This window comes from Erinaceus europaeus, chromosome 4, assembly GCF_950295315.1.
Source record: "Erinaceus europaeus chromosome 4, mEriEur2.1, whole genome shotgun sequence".
NCBI lineage: Eukaryota > Metazoa > Chordata > Mammalia > Eulipotyphla > Erinaceidae > Erinaceus > Erinaceus europaeus.
In genome coordinates, this window is record NC_080165.1 from 75,773,448 (window position 1) to 75,792,801 (window position 19,354).

At 33.1% G+C, this 19,354-nt stretch overlaps 1 protein-coding gene across 1 annotated transcript in view; it reads left to right on the forward strand.

Annotated features, from left to right (window-relative positions):
• The window catches only part of LMBRD1 (LMBR1 domain containing 1), an 84,584-nt gene that overhangs the window by 45,957 nt on the left and 19,273 nt on the right, over positions 1-19,354 (forward strand). Inside the window, exons 8-14 of the mRNA XM_007529031.3 lie at positions 5,664-5,789; positions 8,531-8,683; positions 10,387-10,451; positions 10,775-10,877; positions 12,880-12,984; positions 15,703-15,852; positions 17,546-17,624. Of these exons, the coding sequence (XP_007529093.1) occupies positions 5,664-5,789; positions 8,531-8,683; positions 10,387-10,451; positions 10,775-10,877; positions 12,880-12,984; positions 15,703-15,852; positions 17,546-17,624 (781 nt within the window). The remainder of the gene's footprint in view (positions 1-5,663; positions 5,790-8,530; positions 8,684-10,386; positions 10,452-10,774; positions 10,878-12,879; positions 12,985-15,702; positions 15,853-17,545; positions 17,625-19,354) is intronic.

Below are 19,354 nucleotides of genomic sequence, written 5' to 3' on the forward strand. Positions count from 1 at the left end.
ACATTAACAAAACCATAGGGTAGGAGGGGTACAACTCCACACAATTCCCACCACCCAATCTCCATATCCCATCCCCTCCCCTGATAGCTTTCCCATTCTCTATCCGTCTGGGAGCATGGACCCAGGGTCGTTGTGGGTTGCAGAAGGTGGAAGGTCTGGCTTCTGTAATTGCTTCTTTGCTGAACATGGATGTTGACTGGTCGGTCCATACTCCCAGTCTGCCTCTCTCTTTCCCTAGTAGGGTGGGTCTCTGGGGAAGCGGAGCTCCAGGACACATTGGTGGGGGTCTTCCGTCCAGGGAAGCCTGGCCAGCATCCTGATGGCATCTGGCACCTGGTGACTGAAAAGAGAGTTAGCATACAAAGCCAAACAAATTGTTGAGCAGTCATGGACCCAAAGGTTGGAATAGTGGAGAGGAAGTGTTGGGGGGGTACTCACTGCAAACTCTCGTGTACTTCTGCTTTCAGGTATATATTCTGCCCTTGTTTATGGATTCATTTGAACATATGCTCTCTCTCACAGTATATATGTAGGTTTTGGGACTTTGTTAGAATGTGATCCACCTGGGATGGAATTAGAGAACGCTATGAAAGGAAAGGTCTCACCAGAGTAATGAAGCTGAAGGGTTGTAAACCAATATTTTTATCAAGAACTTATGTAGTTCACCTGAGAAAGTAATGCAAATGGCAAAAGGCATTAGTTATGTGAAAATTGTTTATATTTTCATGGTCATTGTTTATAAGATGCATCAAGATTATACTGATGTTTCAGAATCAGTTGATACTTAAAATGAAGGTCTAGCTCCATCAATAAAAAGCTAGATAAGGGGCAAGTCTTTACTGAGTTTAAACTAAACAAATAACTTCCACTAGTCATAATGGCATATGTGTTCTTGGATTAAAAGTGCTATAAATATGTGTAGGACTTGTATTCATTTCTTAGACAGTCCTTGCTTTTGACCCTTTGCAATAATTTCAAGTTTAAATGTTGGAAATTATTATGAATAAAGATATGGAAAAGGTGCTGTTCTAAACTAGAAAGCATAGAAAGTATTAGACATGTTTGTTGTTTACCTGTATTTAAAAAAAACATTTTGGGTTTTATAATATAGGTGGTAATTTATTCTTAGAAATTGAAATGAAATTGGAGACAATTATGACATACCTTAGAAGCAGTTATCTTTAGCCTTGTTCACTTTCTAGTTATTCACTAGAGGGCAGTAGTAAGCAATATAAGTTTTGTATTTTCTGAAAAAAGTTTTTTTTTTTTCCCCCAAAGAAGACTAAGGTTATATTAAAAAACATATTGTTTAAATGTGTAAAAGTTGTTTTGGTCAAGTGTTTTTGTACAATATGTAGCGTCATTCTTGTAGTAGTGTACACTTAAATATCCTAATAATCATTGAAACTTGAACATGCAATTCAAAACCAAGCTAAAAGCTAGGTAATCTAGTGATCACTTTAATTTAGCAGATCTTTTTATACAATCAAAAAGAAATACTCTGGTTCTGTGAGTCACCGAGGGCTTATTTTCATTTTCTAAAATCTAATGAATTCAGCTATTAAGAATTCACTCCAGTTTTGGTAATATATAAATTTCACTTACATATATAATTCATATTACTTATTTAAAATAATTGCAGTTAAGTATCTGTAGATAACTTACTGTATTTAATAAGTGCTCCTGGAAAAAAATAGGAGAAAATAAATTAAAACTTAATTATGACATTAACTAGTTTACCATACTACCAGTGTGGCTGAGAAATATAACTTTTATGAACTTTCTCAGTGATTCTTATTAGCCATGCTTGGCTACTTTAGTTGTAAAACAAATGTGGAGACCAATAATGTTAATGCCCAATGATGTGTACTATAATTGAATAAGTTTGTATATTTATAAGAAGGAAAGACTTCTCAGACATGATGTCATAAAGCTGAACCATGGGGGCATTGAAATTTACTAATGAATTATGATAAGAAAGTAGGAATCCTAGATGAGAGCACTGCAGCATGGTGCTTGAAATAGTGTGAAATAGTGTGAAATTGGAGTGTTTTAAGAACAATGAACAATTCAGAGGTATGACATAAGGTTGGTAGGCATTAAGTCATGACTCTATTCTTGGATAAGGCCATTATAGTTAATTCATAAGTCTAGTTCTTCTATTTGACATTGAAAAAAACACAGCAAAATAGCATTCTTTTTCTTTAACAATCTTACATGAAACTCCAGTACCAAAAAAAAAAAAAAAAAAAAAGGTGACCAAAAAAGTATTGCCCTTAGACCCCTTTGTGCCCCCCCCCCCCAATAGGACCTTGCCCTTAGCTTGGATCAACAGTGGTAGAGAATGTTCCATTCTCCAAAGGGAGGATGGACAACATACTCTATGCTACACCTGAGGAAGATGGGTCCTGAAATTGGGGCAGCTTGGAATGTTCATACTCATGACCACAGAATGTGAGCTCCTATCTACAGGGATGCAGAGGTCACATAGGCTCCTAAGCTGAATATAGGTCCCAGACCAAATCAAATCGGTGGGCTTTACAGTCAACAATATTTATACCCCTTTCCCATATTAGGGAGCAACTCTTTTCCCTGATCCAGCTTTCTGTCCCTTTTCCAGCCATGACATCATCTCCCCAGATAATAACTTGGATCCACCTGCATATCAGATTTCAGGCTCAGGCAAAAACAAACAAACAAACAAACAAAAAAAACCCCAGCAAACAAACTAGTATAGCCACAGGCCCTTTGGATTGAAATATAATTAAAATATGCCTACTAGCTATCTACAAAATGGAGTACCCCCCCCCCCAACACTTTATCTGCACTATTCCAGCTTTAGGTCCATGATTGTTCAACAGTTTGTTTGGCTTTATATATTAACTCTCTTTTCAGCTACCAGGTTCCAGATGATGCCAACCAGACTTCCCTGGACAGACAACCACACCAATATGTCCTGGAGCTCTGCTTCCCCAGAACCCCACCCTAATAGGGAAAGAGAGGCAGTCTGGGAGTATGGATCAACCAGTCAATGCCCACGTTCAGCGGGGAAGCAATTACAGAAGCCAGACCTTCCACCTTCTGCATCCCACAATGACAATACTCCCAGAGGGATAAAGAATAGGAAAGCTATCAAGGAAGAGTATAGGATATGGAGATCTGGTGTTGAGAATTGTGTGGAGTTGTACCCCTCTTATCCTGTGGTTTTGTTAATGTCTCCTTTATTAAATTAAAAAGTAAATAAATAACCGAAAAAAAAATACTGCCCTGAAGTACTAGATTCCTGCATGGCTACCTACCTTCATAATCATGATTAAAGCCCCTGCTCTCCATCTGCAGGGGTGAAGCTTCACTTGTGATGGAGCAGTGCTACAGGTGTCTCCTCCACCTCCTTTCCCTCCTCTCTGTCTCTGTTAGTAAAAGAACGAAAAATAATAGCCACTGTGAGCAGTGGACTCTGAATCCCTCCTGTAATCCTAGTGACAAATAAATACATAAATAAAACAAATGAAGTTTTAAAAATAATTTAGGTGGGGAGATAGTGTAGTTGTTATGCAATGAGACTATCATGCCTGGGGCTTCAAAGTCTCAGATTCAATCCCCTGTATCACCATAAGCCAGAGCTGAGCAGTGCTGTGGTTAACAAACAAATAAAAATAAAAAACAGCTAAAAAGGAAATAGGAAATAATTTAGATGATTTTATACCTGACAGACTCTATAAACATGGGTCATGTTAACAATAACTAAAACAACTGATTCCTTGTGAAATAGTATTAAGTATTAAATATATTTATAGGACCCAAATTCATCCAGTACTGAATAGCAAATATGGGGTACATTAAGATTAGAGATATTTGGGAGGATGGGAGTAAGAAACTTGATCATAAGCTGGGCTTAGCACAATATTTTTGTCTCAGTATTTGGCTGTAAAAAGTATTGTATACTATATTTGCATTGAAATATATGCAGAGGGTTAGTAAGTATTATGTAGCAGTATAGACTTAAAAAGTGTTAAAAATTATAATCCTTTTTTTCAGATGTAGAATTAGGAGATTTAAGGAATTATGGGATATTTTGGCTTCCACACCTTTGCTGTTGTTTTTGTGTTTTTATTGCTTTAAAGATATAAAATTTAATGTTAAAAAGATAAGTTTTAGGGCTAGGGAGATAGCACAATGTTTATGCAAAAGACTTTCATCTTGAGGAAGGTCTGAGTTCCCAGGCTCAATGCCCAGCACTACTATAAACCAGAGCTGAGCAAATGCTCTGGGCTCTCTCTGTCTCTATTTCATTAAACATAAAATATTTAAATTTGTATTATTTTAAATCTGATTATTTTTCTTTTTTATGCTTTTCTATGTCCTTACAGTATACTACCTGGTAGGACTAGTTGATGTCTAGGATTTCCTCCTAGTCATGATATTTATTTATATTTTCATTAAAGAAACCTTGTATCTGTTTTTATACTTTGCAATTTGAATTATGGTTTCTGTCTAAGGGAGAATAAGCAAAGAATATCAAAATAATTAAAAACAACACTAAAGATAATTGAAGTTGTTCTTGTAGTTGATAACCTAGTAGCAGAGAATATGAGAGAAAATATACAAGATCACCCAAAATATTTTGGTTATACAGAGGCGGGGTTAAGCCTAAAAAATATCATTTGCTTTTTCTTCTCATATTCATTGTCCAAATTCTAGTTTTTTCATCTTATCTTTAGGAAAGACTAGTTAAAGTAGTTTGGTGGTGTGTGTAGGGAGAGGATGCAAACAGATTAAAATTCATAATGTTGTATCTGCTTCAGAGTTTGTTTCAGCAGTCAATAGATGTCAGTTTTGTTTCTAAGAATTTAATATTGGATAATTATGAATAATTGTTGCATGGCCTTAGACATTATGTTTTTGTTACAATAAAGTTATTATTTGGAACTGGCTAGTTCAATACTGGTTAGTACAAAATAATCATATGCTTACTTCTCCTAATGTTGGTAGTAGTTGAAAACCATTTGTAGGAAAATTATTTAAAAACTTAGCAAATGAGCTTTGGGCCGAGGAGATCTTCCAGTTGTATGCAAGAAGTGCAAGGTTCAACTCATCATCACCATATATATATAAGAGATTAGCTGAGTGGATCTCTGACCAAAACAAACTAACTTAGCAAAAGATTGATCTTCAGTATTTATAACTTATAAATAAACTTTATGCAAATAATTGCTATACTAACCACATATTTACTAAAAAACTTGACTTTTACATAGGAGTAAACATTATATAATTGGAGAATATTATTTCTCTCATAGAAAATATTTTTGCAAATTGTCTTTACTCAGTAACATATTGTAACCACTGATTAACATGCAGTTGTAGTTTACTACTTTGATAAAGTATCATATTTACATAAATTTTTGCAGCTTGCCTTTTAAGGGATAGATATTTTCCATTCTGGGAATTGCTATTATTATAACTGTAACTCTACATACTTATAAATATGACATAAATATAATTTTGAGGTAATATAATGATAAATCATTTCCAGATATCAGTGTTCTTTAGTGCTATGCCTCTTTACAACTACTTAGACTTCTTGTAACTATCTTAAAAGATACTTTCACTATGTTAAAATAGTATTAATAAAACTCATTTTCATTTTGCCTTTTTGTTAGGCCTATGGAATGTCAGCATTACCTTTAAATCTAATAAAAGGTACTAGAAGTGCTACTTATGAACGTTTAGAAAACACTGAAGACATTGAAGAAGTGGAACAACACATTCAAACAATTAAATCAAAAGTAAGAATTTTATTATAGTAGGGAAACATAAAAGTGTATTTTTGTCTTTGAATGACTTTCTGATGTGATTTACACATTATTTACAAACTCATAGATTTATCTTCTGTGACATAAGGGACACTGATAGCCTGAAAATTCCTCTTAGTATCATAACAAAACCAAATATCTGCTTATATATAATCAAGACCTTGCAAGTTTCCAGATATGTTGATTCTATGTGTAAATTCTGATTTTACTATATCACTTGTGATCAAGTTTATGTACTGACTAAATAAGTTGAGTATTACATATAATCAGTTGCTAAGAGACTAAGCTTTCAAAAATACAGTAAAGGCTTTTCTTTTTTAAAATATTTTTATTTATTTTATTTTAATAAGATTGATACAGAGAGAAAGATACAGAAACCTCAGAGCACTGCTCATCTCTGGCTTATGGTAGTGCTAGGGATTGAACCACAGGCATGAAAGTCCTTTGCATAACCACTATACTATCTCTCTAGCTCAGTTTTTCTTCTTATATTACCTTCAAGTAACAGATAAACCTTATTTGTAGAACATGGGAAAAATGAAAAGGTTTTGTAATTTCACTAAACTAAAATAATCCTAATGTAAAAACCTGATGATAGTGGCACATACACACAGATATACTGATCTTTCTTGGAAGGGTTGAGAAAATTAAGTTTTAAAATAGTGGGGCAGATATTTTTGATATATAAAATAATTGGCAATCTATACTATGAAGGGATATCTAGTAGCAAATTAGATTTATTCCTGAAATACAGTAATGATACATTAGAGTATATATTAAAGTAATATATAGATCATAAATGAGAAATATGTACAGTTGAGGGGTGTTTGAGATATTTTTCCTTTATTGGGGGAATTAATGGTTTATACTTGATAGTAAAATATAGTAGTTGGTACATGTGTAACATTTCTCAGTTTCCCACAGAACACTCTTTAATTCTCTACCTAAGTCCTCCTCTGCTATCATGTTCCAGGATACTGAATAATCTCCCCTGCTCCAGAGTCTTTTTCTTTGGTGCACTATACCAAACCCAGTCCAGGTTCTGCTTTTGTGTTTTCCCTTTTGTTACTATTTATCACTTCTGACTATGAGTGAGATCATCCCATATTTATCGTCATTTTGGCTTATCTCACTTATCATGATTCCTTCAAGCTCCATCTAAGATGAGGTGAAGAAGGTGAATTCACTATATTTAATAGCTGATATATATACACACACACACACACAACTTAGTTGTATTTGAGATAAATTAACATACAACAATGTATTAATTTTAGGTAATTGACATCTTAATAGGTGCCAAAGTATATTTGGTAAAAAGTCAACTTGTTGTAATGATTAAAAAAATAAAAGGACTCTCATGCCTGAGGCTTCAAAGTCCCAGGTTCAATCCCCTGCACCACCATAAGCCAGAGCTGAGCAGTGCTCTAGTAAAAAAATAAATAAATAAATAAATAAAAGCCTGGCTAGCTACAAAGAGTATGCAGTGATAGGACAGACACTTCTGAGGTCCCAGGCTCAGTCCCAGTACCACCCAAAGCTAACTGGTACTCTAGTGCTCTTACTGTATCTCTTTCCTGAGAGTCAATCTTTTTTTTTTTTTTTTAACTGTCAAATTAGAAAGGAAGAAAGTACTTATCAAAATAAGTCTATACTGAACATCATGTTTTAAATTCATGTGCCAACAAAATAAAAAAAAGCATTAAAAGGGAAGTTAAGGAACTAGTATTCAGATCACTTTGCCCAAAAACTTGAAGTAAAAATTCCAGGCCCTATCCAAAGCCTACTAAATCAAACCCTCCTTGGGGTCAGGTGATAATTATAATACAATGTGAGAAGCGAAAGAGATATTAAAGGGGATGGCTTGTTCCAGAGGAGCTTTGTAGTGTCATTACGGAAGGGATCATTCTAAGCATATTAATCTCTTTACTAATAGGTGTTTGGGTATTGTATTTATTAAATCTATGATTTCAGATTGAGCATGCACTAGAACATGGTACGTAACAAAATGTTGTATATGCTAAGAATCTGTTTAAACTTTATTAAGTAAATTGTTAGTATAGTATCTCATATATATGCATATATATTTATTTCTTTGCCATCAGTGTTATTACTGGGGTTTGGTTCCTACATGATTCCAACATTCCTGGTGGTGATTTTCTTTCTTTGTTAGAGGGTGAGAAACAGAGGGAGAGAGAGAGAGAGACAGACAGACAGACAGACAGGAGAGATACCTGTAGCATTGCTCTACCACTCATGGAACATTAATTAATGTATACTATTTAAAATATCATAGTCATTTGACAAAAGAGAGGTGAACTAGTTGGGTCAAATATATTAAGGGATAGAAGGAGGAATTTAGAAGTTAAGAAGAACAACTGATAAAAATACATAAAGTTTGCCATAAAAAGATATACACACAGCCCCCACATAAACATATATACACCCCCCCACACACACACATAAACTTATATTTGAAAAAGAAAGTTCAAGTGGAAGTTCAGTATTTAATGCATGCACTTTCAAAGTTTGTAAACCTTGGATAGAGATATATGTTGTCACAGAAATTGCCAGGATTTTTTTTTCTCGGCTTGTAAATTTTCCCACAACATATCCAACCTAAAAAGTCTGTTGTCTGATTTGCTTAATCACATACATGCTTTGTTACGATTTTAATGGTACAAAATCATTTTATTTTGTTATGGTATTTGCAGAGCAAAGATGGCCGACCTTTACCAGCAAGGGATAAACGTGCATTAAGGCAATTTGAAGAAAGATTGCGAACACTTAGAAAAAGAGAGAGACACTTAGAATTCATTGAAAACAGCTGTTGGACAAAATTTTGTGGTATCTTGCGCCCCCTGAAGGTAAGTAGAGTTAAATAATTTAGCTATCATTCTTCCAAGTTTATATTAGTAACTCTCAGTGAATAAAATTTCCATTTGATATGTAACACTGTATTTAAGTATATGGATTTTAGAATTAAAATCATCACAGTTCTGCCATTTAGTAATTTGGGCAAAGTACAAAAATTTCTTCAATATTCCTATGTAAGTATTGTAATAGTTGTTGACAATTTTAAATATAATGAATTAGTTATTATCCTCTGAGCATATTTTACATGATTGCACTTTTCTACAAATAAGAATTCTGGGGTTTATATTAGAACTTGACACCCTAATTGAAAGAAATAGATTTTAGTTTTTGTTAGTTGTTTCTTAAGGTATGTGGGGAAAAGTCTTTGAAATAGAATATGAAAAGCTGTTACTGTATTTTTTCTTTAATTATGGAATTTTATTTATTGTCTCACTCTTATCTTTTTATTAGTGATTGATAGTGATTCACAAGTTTATAAGATAATAGGGATAGAGTATCACAAATAAATCTCCCAATAAATCCCAATAAATAATATATTAAACTCCCAATAAATCTTTTTGAAAAAGTACTTTGATGCACGTGGCGCAAAGCACAAGGACCAGCCTAAGGATCCCCATCCAAGCCCTGGCTCCCCACCTGCAGGGAGGGTCGCTTCACAAGCGGAGAAGCAGGTCTGCAGGTGTCTGTCTTTCTCTCCCTCTCTCTGTCTTCCCCACCTTTCTCCATTTCTGTCTGTCCTATCCAGCAATAACAATAATAATAATAACTACAGCAAGGATAAACAAACAAGATAACAAAAAGGAAAAAAAATAGCCTCCAGGAGCAGTGGATTCATAGTGTAGGTACCAAGTCCCAGCAATAACCCTAGAGGCAAAAAAAGAAAAAAAAGAGGAGAAAGATAGATAACTTCAGTACTTGCTTCACTGCTTATGAAGCTTGGTTCCTGCATAGGGGAGCAAGGGGCCTCAAATGCTGGTCTTTGCACATAGTAATTGTGTGTTTAATCAGGTTAGACACCCATGACAATTTCTTCAATATTGCTTGTACTATATTTTAGGACTATTACAAGTTATAATCACTTTTGTGGATTGTGATAAAATTTATATAGCAAGTACATGTGTTTTTTTTATATAATATATAATGTCGTGTTAGTTTACAGAGTGAATGAAATTGGATATTAAATACATATATACTGTGTAGATGTTTTTTAAAATAATACATATACACATTGCATATGAAATAATACATATGCACATTGCATATGAAAATTTTTAACCAGAGCACTGATCAGCTCATTTATAGTGGTGTGGGGGATTGAACCTGGGATTGTGGAGCCTCAGGCATGAGAGTCTCTTTGCATAAAACCATTATGCTATCTACCCCCTTCATAATGTACTTTTGAGTTAACTTTTGAAGTTTAATTTGACTATAATTGAACTCAAGCCTTTTATTTGACCTAGAAAGGAGTGCTATTTGTTTACTTACTGATTAAGACTTTTAAATGCTTTGCCTCTTCTGTGTATGCATTCTAAAATAGTCTCATAATAAAATTTTATATGGAAAGTGCTTGCTGTTATGTACTAAATTGTATATTGGATCTTTTAGTAAGAATACTGTCATGTGAGAGCAACTTTCATAGAAAATAATTTTGTGCTTTTAAAACTATATTTTAATAACTTTTTTTTGCTTTTAGATCATTTGGGGGATATTTTTCATCTTAGTTGCACTACTGTTTGTAATTTCTCTCTTCTTGTCAAAGTAAGTAGTAAACATGCTGTCTAGAAAACATAAATCCTATGATGTTAAACATTTTCTGTGAGAAATTCCATTTAGTGAATTCTATTCATCTTAAGTAGGTGATTTTTCTATATAATTCAAAAATTACTTTAAAAAGTATAGCAGTATTATTTCCTTATATCATTTGAATAGTATCTGTAAGATAATTGTATATTGAAATTTGCTATTTATACTTTCCTTTCTCTCAATGGAATTTATATGTTTAAGGTATGATCATGTTCTTTCCAAATTAACTAAAAATGTGGTAATACATATAAATACATGCAATATACTTTTTGTTTCAGTTTGGATAAAGCTCTTCATTCAGCTGGCATAGATTCTGGTTTTATAATTTTTGGAACTAACTTGAGCAATCCATTGAATATGCTTTTACCTTTACTACAAACAGTAAGTAAAAATTAAGTCATTTTAGATGATAGTTTTGATCTTATTAAATTTGCTAATACTTAACAATATATTTGTGCCTTCTATTGAGTTGTATGTTATATGACTTCTATATTGATATATTACTTTAAAGATTGATGTATTGACATATTAATATACTAATATGTTACACATATGATTTTATTTGGGGTATATTATAAAACAAGGTGCATTTTTCTGAGAAACTCTATTTTGAATTTTTTTTCAAATGGCAGAGAAGCCAAGTTCAGAATACTTCTCCATATCTTTTACTAGTGATTTTATTTTTTTTATAAAATTATATGTCAGGGATATATTTTCACATCCATAAATAGTGTGTATAAGTCACCATACCCTCCATCAAAGTTTTTTTTTGCCACATTCACTAACGCTGATAATCACAACAGTTTCCACAAAGTCTAAAAGGCAGTTTTGTTACCCATCCATCCAACTTTCCTTCCTTCCTTTTTTTTTTGTTTTCATTTTTTCTTTCTTTTACAAGTTCATTTCTTTTACTCATCTATATTTAACATATGAGTAAAATCATCAGGCAGTTGTTTTGTTTTTTTACCTCTTATTTCACTAAGCAAAATAACCTCCAGTTTAATCCATTTTGTTCCAAATGATACAATCTCATCTTTTTTTAAATTTTTATTTAAAATTTAAATTCCATTAAGTTTATTAGTTCCATAACTTCTTTATCCAGGCATCTGTCATTGAATATTTAGGTTCCTTCCATATTTTGGGTGTTGCATATAATGCAGCAATGAATATAGGAATGCATGTATCTTATCAAATTAGTGCTTCCATGCCCTTTGGATATATATGCTTAGGAGTGGTGGTGTTGGATTGTAAGGTATTTCCACTTTTATTTACTTAAGATATTTTCCAATTTGTTTTCCATATGGGTTGCATCAGTTTGCATTGCCATCCTTGGTAACACTTGTTATCTCTTGTTTTGTTGATATTGGCCATTTTTCCAGGTATGAGGTGGCATCTCACTGTGTTTTTAATTTGACAAATGATATCCTACACCTTTTCATATGTCTGTGGGCCATATGAATGTCTTTTTTAAGAGAATTATATATTCATATCTTTTGTTACTTTTTTATTGGATTGTTTCTTACTTGAACTGTTTGCTTTCTTTATAATTTTTTTACATCAATTCTTTGTCAGATGCGTTATATACAAATATGTTCTCCTATTGCTTGGTTGCCTCTTTCTTTTATCTTTGTGGAAGTCTTTTTTGGTGCCTAGAATGTTTTTAATCTGATAAAGTCCCATTTGTTTATTCTTTATTTAGTTATGGAGTTGAATCTCCAAATACATCTTTAAGATCCTGAAGTGTATCATGTATGTACTGCAGTCTCAGGTCTAGCATCAAAGTCTTTAGTCCACTTTGAGTTAATTTTGGTGTATGGTATTAAGTGTAGGTCTAGCTATCTTTCTTTACATGTGGCTGTCCAATTTTCCTAATACCATTTTAGAGGCTTTCTTTTCTTTATTGAATGGTTTTTAACTCCTTTGTTATATATTAGATTTTTATTTAATTGTGGCTTTACTCCTGGACTCTTTATTCTGTTCTATTAATCTGAGTGACATGTAGTTTTAATTACTATTGCTTTATAGTATAGTTTATAATATTGAGCTACTCCACCCTTTTTTATGCAGTGCCAGCAAGTAAACGTAGGAACTCATTCATATATGAAGACATGTACTCACACTCTATTTCCATTAATTCCACTTAAATTTTTTGTGATTTTCTTCCCCTATTTTTTAGTTAATGAATTTTTCTTAGGCTAATGGTACTAAACAAGTTAGTAAATTTAGATAATTGTTTATTGGAGCATTCTTTTTGTACTTTTATAATAGTCTTATCTCAATCAGCACTAATATTTTAGGTATTTGCTAAATAGGAATAGTAAAATTTCAGTTAATTTTACATGACCTTTGGAGTTATTCATATATTAATTTTACCTTTTTTCAGGTTTTTCCTCTTGACTATATTCTTATAACAGTTATTATTATGTACTTTATTTTTACTTCAATGGCGGGGATTCGAAATATTGGAATATGGTTCTTTTGGATTAGGGTGAGTATACATTACAACATCATTCCTTTTTATTTTTCATTATTTTGTGTATTATCTCCACTGTTGGAGACTCTCTTAGATTTCTAATGTTATGAATATCTTGGTACTTAAATTGATGGAAATACTAACTTTTTCACTTTGTAATAACATAAAATTTATTTTTCTCTGGGACAATAGTTTTTATGTCATGGGAAATTTAGCCCTTCTATCTCCATACCTTTCATAGTGTTTGAAGATATTTTCAGTTTCTATAATTAGAGGAGTGTGGCTGTCATATAGTGAATAAAGGCTAGGGATTCTGCTAAATTGCCTACACTACATAAGAGACGTTTCCTTCCTCCCCTCTTCACTTTCCTTACCCAATAACAGATTTATCCAGCTTCAAATGTCAATAGTGCCAAGGCTGAGATAACACCAAACTAGAAGTCATATATTCCTTAGTGTTTGCCTTCATGGAAACCTATTGAAGCACCATGAATACAGTGAAATTGAAAAGATGATCCTTACTATAAGATTGGTATTATATGATTACAAAATGAGTATATTCTCTTTTAAAAATAGTATGTTGGAGGGAGTCGGGCTGTAGCGCAGCGGGTTAAGCGCAGGTGGCGCTAAGCTCAAGGACCGGCGTCAGGATCCCGGTTCGAACCCCCGGCTCCCCACCTGCAGGCAGGTCCCTTCACAGGTGGTGAAGCAGGTCTGCAGGTGTCTTTCTCTCCCCCTCTCTGTCTTCCCCTCCTCTCTCCATTTCTCTCTGTCCTATCCAACAACAACATCAATAATAACTACAACAATAAAACAACAAGGGCAACAAAAGGGAATAAATAAATAAAATTAAAAAAAATAGTATGTTGGAAGCCCCAGAAAACCCCTGGTGGCAAAAAAAAAAAAAAAAAAAAAAAAAAGATGTTCAAAGTTTAGGTTTAATTGCCATACAACATGATGACCATAAGAAAATTTTTCTTATACTTATTTTTAGGTTAAATTAAGTGTTTTATTTTTTGTTTTTGTTATTATTATTTTTTTAACCAGAGCACTAATCAGCTCTAGCTTATGGTGGTGTGGGGGATTGAACTGATTGAACCTGAGCCTCAGACATGAGAGTCTGTTTGCATAACCATTATGCTATCTACCCTCACCCTAAATGAAGAATTTTAAATGTGACAATATATAAGGACCCAAGTTCAAGCCTCCTGTTCCCTCCTACTGGGGGGGGGGGGAGCTTTGTGAATGATGAAGTAGTATTGCAGTTGTCTTTTCTTGTCATCTCTATCTCTCCCTCCCCTCTTGATTACTCTGTCTTTATTCAATAAAAGAATAAATCTGGGGCAAGGTGTTGGTCTACCTGGTTAAACACTTATATTACAGTGCTTTAAGACCCAGGTTCAAATCCCTGACCCCCACTTGTAGGGTGGAAAGCTTCACAAGTTGTGGATCAGGGCTGCAGGTATCTCTCTGTCTCTCTCCCCCTTCCCTCTCAATTTCTCTGTCTCTATCCAATAATAAATAATATAATTTAAAACAAATTTAAATCTATGTTGTGTAGTCTTACTCTGAATAAAGAAACCATCTTACTCTGAATAAAGAAACCAGCTGAATATTTATTTGAACTTGACTTTAAAAGCTTATTGCTATAGAATCTTTGTATGTAGCATTGTTTCTTTAGCTCAAAATGTCAAATCCTTTATTTCTATAATCTTTGCTTATTTTACATAATTATAGCTATCGAAGTTTCAGTTACCTTGTGCATGTTTCATAAGGCAAAAGAGATAGAGATGCTACATATATTAAAAGTACAAGAAATTTTTCTTACATCTCTAGTAAACTTTTACTTTTCTTTCAATGGAAAATATTTCATCACATTTAGCTGCTTTTTGCTGTAAAGTATCAGGGACGTGTACATTTTTTTTTTAGGTTGCCCATGTGGAATTGGAATTCTATTATCTTACATTTTAGTGTAATATACTAGTAAAACAGAAGGATGCTGTTTTAATTGCTAGAAAATATATATTAGTTGCTGAATTTCTATCAACTCTAGTTATAGTACAACCTACTAATAAAACAGACATTTTACAGTTTTCCTGCTAGTGAAATAAAGCAAATCATTTTGTGCCTAAGTATTTATAATCATGTTTTAGTTTTCCTCCCATACAGATGAAAATATCTGTAGTCAGATTATCATACATTAACATAAACTGAATTTTAAAGTAGAGGGTTATATGAAGATGTTAAGCGTATTTAATAGAAATGAGTATAAGCAGGTAATATTCTGTTCTTATGAAATAATAGTTAACACAAATACATTGTTAGTACATTAATAATACAATCTTTAGATGAAATTAGAGGTATTTCACAAACCATCTTGACTCTGAACAATGTAATAAGTTCAGAAGATTTGTCTAGGAGTAGAGGAATAGATCTTGTGAATATTAATATATTGTCTAGGTCTTGATTTTGTAACAGATCCTTTATTAGATCCTTTTGTTATAGGTGCTTTGCAATAATTCTAAACTAAACATAAATCTAAACCTTAAGATTTTTAGGGAAATAAGTGTCCTAATTACTCTTGAGTTTTGGGGCATATTTAAGAATTCTTAGTACTTTGAATCTTCGAATTGTGTTCATCTAGAATTCAAGCAGGGCTTAAATTATTTATAATTAACAAAAATTATAGAAAGAGCATAGTGTTGTAATATGTCATTGTCTTTTCCTTTCCAGTTATATAAAATCAGAAGAGCTAGAACCAGGCCCCAGGCTCTCTTATTTCTTTGTATGATACTTCTTCTCATTGTCCTTCACAGTAGCTATATGATTTATAGTCTTGCTCCCCAATACGTTATGTATGGAAGCCAAAATTACTTAATAGAGGTAAGTGAAAAATTTTAAACTTGATAATACCTTCATAGTTTAAAGATAGTGATATTGAAGAATGCCTTTTAATTTGTGAAAACTGTCACAAGATTACTTCATCAGGGTAAATTTAACATTCCTAAAATTGTTTTTATTCAATTTATGAGCATTTTTGTTTCATACATGTTTTTGAAAAAAACTGAACACTTAATTTTTTCATATGGTTCTTTAGAGGCATTTCATGCTACTGAACTAGTGAATTTATCCCAGCATTTCATCTACGCTCATATTTTCTACAATATTTTTTGAAACATCAATGATAAGACTCCCCAAAAGGCTATAGTAAGCAGTGTCTGCTTATCAGTACTATAAATCTCACAGGGGAGATTTTTATAAAGAAAACTGTTTGTGGGTAACTGTACTTTCTCTTAGCATGAGAAGCATTCTCTTACCTCTTACACTGATTTTTTTTTTTAATGTTGATCTTTCAAAAGTCTCTGTTGCTTTGGATTTATTTACAATCCAGTATATTTTATCTTATTCAGCCACTTTTAAAAATGTTATTAGTCATTTGATAATGGTTTATAGGATTATAAAATTATAGGATTTTAGGTCCATGCTTCAGTCAACATGCAACATTCTGTGTCCTACCCACCCACTCCAGTGATAACCATTATAAGAGAGCTTATTTTTTTAATTTTTTATTTATAAAAAGGAAACATTGACTAAACCATAGGATAAGAGGGGTACAACTCCATACAATTCCCACCACCAGGACTCTGTATCCCATCCCTCCCCTGATAGCTTTCTTATTCTTTAATTCTTCCTATTCTGGGAGTATGGACCCAAGGTCATTGTGGGATGCAGAGGTTGAAGGTCTGGCTTCTGTATTTGCTTCTCCACTGAACATGGGTGTTAACAGGTCGATCCATACTCCCAGCCTGTGTAAGACAGCTTATATCTTTCAGTTTCATTTTCCTGAAGTACTTCTTCAACTCCTTCCTGCAAATTCAAGTCAAATCTGTATTGTAGGCTTAATTTATCCTTGCTCCAGAGGAGCCTTTCTTTATTAATTTAGTCTGCCAAGATCACTCCTTTATTCTTCTGTAAATTCTTTGTTTCTACATATAATAAGGAACACAAAAAGTCCAGTAAACATACCAAATTCTTGATTAGTACCAAGCATAATACTGATTGATGTTGACAAATTAAAAATGATTATTATTAATAGTGTGGTTGGAACAAAGGTGGCAGATGTCCATGAAGCTACAGGAATTATCTTAATTTGCAAACACAATACTAGATCATCTGAATCATATTTATTATTTCTTGTAACTTTGATTCTCCATTTACCCTATCCCTTATGTCTAGTTCACAAGGTCATGCTTATTAAACATTCTTCTGTGAACAAAAGGAGAAAGGCCATGATTTTAAATGAACAGAGGTATTCTTCTCTTGTTCAACAATGGAAAGATAAAAAATTTGGTTATTTGAGGAAAAGTTATTTTATCCTAAAATCCTAATGAATGTTGGAAAAAAATGCTAATGTTAAATTTAAAATGCTGTTTTTTTCTAATTGTAATTTTGTATAAAATTCACACTTTAGTATATTTACTAAAGTTTAAGAGAAATCAGTATAAAGTTTATAATGTAACAACTTTTTAATCAAAATATGTGAATATTCACATTTCACTGCATTTTCATATTTCAGAGCAATATCACTTCTGATGACCATAAAGGTAATTCATCCCTTTCTGTGCCAAAGAGATGTGATGCAGATGCTCCTGAAGGTAAAAACCATTTTGGAATTTATAACTTTATAAAAAAGAGGGGCTAGGTGGTAGTGCACCTCGTTGAGTGTAAATGTTATAGTGTGCAAGGATGCAGGTTAGAGTCCCTGGTCCCTGCTTACAGAGGGAAAGCTTTGCAAGTGGTGAAGTCGTGCTTCAGGTGTCTCTCTGTCTCTCTCCATCTCAAGCTCCCCCTTCGTGCTCAATTTCTGGCTGTCTATCAAATAAATAAAGATTTTTGAAAAATACAGATAGACTATTCAGTTTGGCCTCTCATTGGTTAGGCTTCAGGGCTTTTTCCCAGGTTGGTGGCTGAGTCTTTAAAAAATAATAATAGTGGTGGGGAGATAGCATAATGGTTATGCAAACAGAATCCCATGCCTTAGGCTCCAAAAGACCCAGGTTCAATCTTTTGCTATACCACAAACCAGAGCTAAGCAGTGCTCTGGTGTTTCTCTTTTCTCTCTCTGCACCTCTCTCAAAATAAATTAAATTTTTTTAAAGTTTAAAAATAATAATAAATAAGAATAGCCTGGTATTTCCCTTTACTAATCATTTGATGTATTTGCTTTAATACATAGTAACAAAGCGACTTTCGGCATGAAGAAATTGGTCTCTTTCCCATACAGTTTCTTGGTGAAAAAAAAGATTTCCATAAGGGAAAAGATCATTTTAAATCCATCACAAAAGTTGGCTATTATTTACCACATGTACTAATCTAATAAGAAAGCACTCTTACAGGGGCAGTTGGTGGCGCAACCTGTAAGTGCACACATCACAGTGCACAAGGATCCAGGTTCAAGCCCCTGATCCCCACCTGCAGGGGGAAAGCTTGAAGAATGGTGAAGCAGGGCTACAGGTGTCTCTCTGTCTCTCTCCCTCTCTATTTCCCCTTCCCTCTCAATAATAAATAAATAAATAAATAAGTAGAAAGCACTCTTTATGCTCCGGGAGATTGCTCTGTAGATAAAGCATTGGACTTTCAAGTATGAGGACCTGAGTTGCTTCCCTGGCAGCATATGTATCAGAGAGATGTCTGGTTCTTTCTCTCTCTTCTCCTATCTTTCTCATTAATGAATAAATAAAATCTTTTTAAAAATGAAGAAATCATTGTTAAATGATTTATTTTTCTTGAAAAACTGAAGAGCTTTGGCAAAGGCTACAATTCTTGAGATTGAGACCAAAACTATGACCTATAAAAACTTTTAGTTCACCCAGATCTTGTCACTTCCACTGATGGTAATAGTATTAATAACAATAACATTTAAATTTAAAGAGCATAGGACTATGTTCCAGACATTTTGCGAAGTACTCTGTTATTTGAAAGAGTCATTTTTCTCTTTTCTGTTAAGATAAATTTTCTCTTAGAATATTAAAGTTCTCTGTCCTGACTCAGGATTCTAGATTCATATTTTCAACCTCTTCTGTTTTTGTCTACTCTTCAAAATGCTTTTTTAAAAAAATTCAAATATATTGAGTATTTTTTATAGATCATTTGTGGGCACTATTATAAAGAAAGTAAATTCTGAATGTTTTTAGATGAATCAGCTATGTAGTGTGACAGAGTAATAGAAAAGGTACAGGGATAACCTGCAAGAAGAAATTACCATCTTTGTAATTTTTTTGTTTTGTTATTTCTTTGTGAGATTATACAGTGATAGTCATAAAGAAAAGGATTATATTACAAGGTTAAAGAGAATTTGGTATGTTCATCAGGGGAAGTCTGTGCT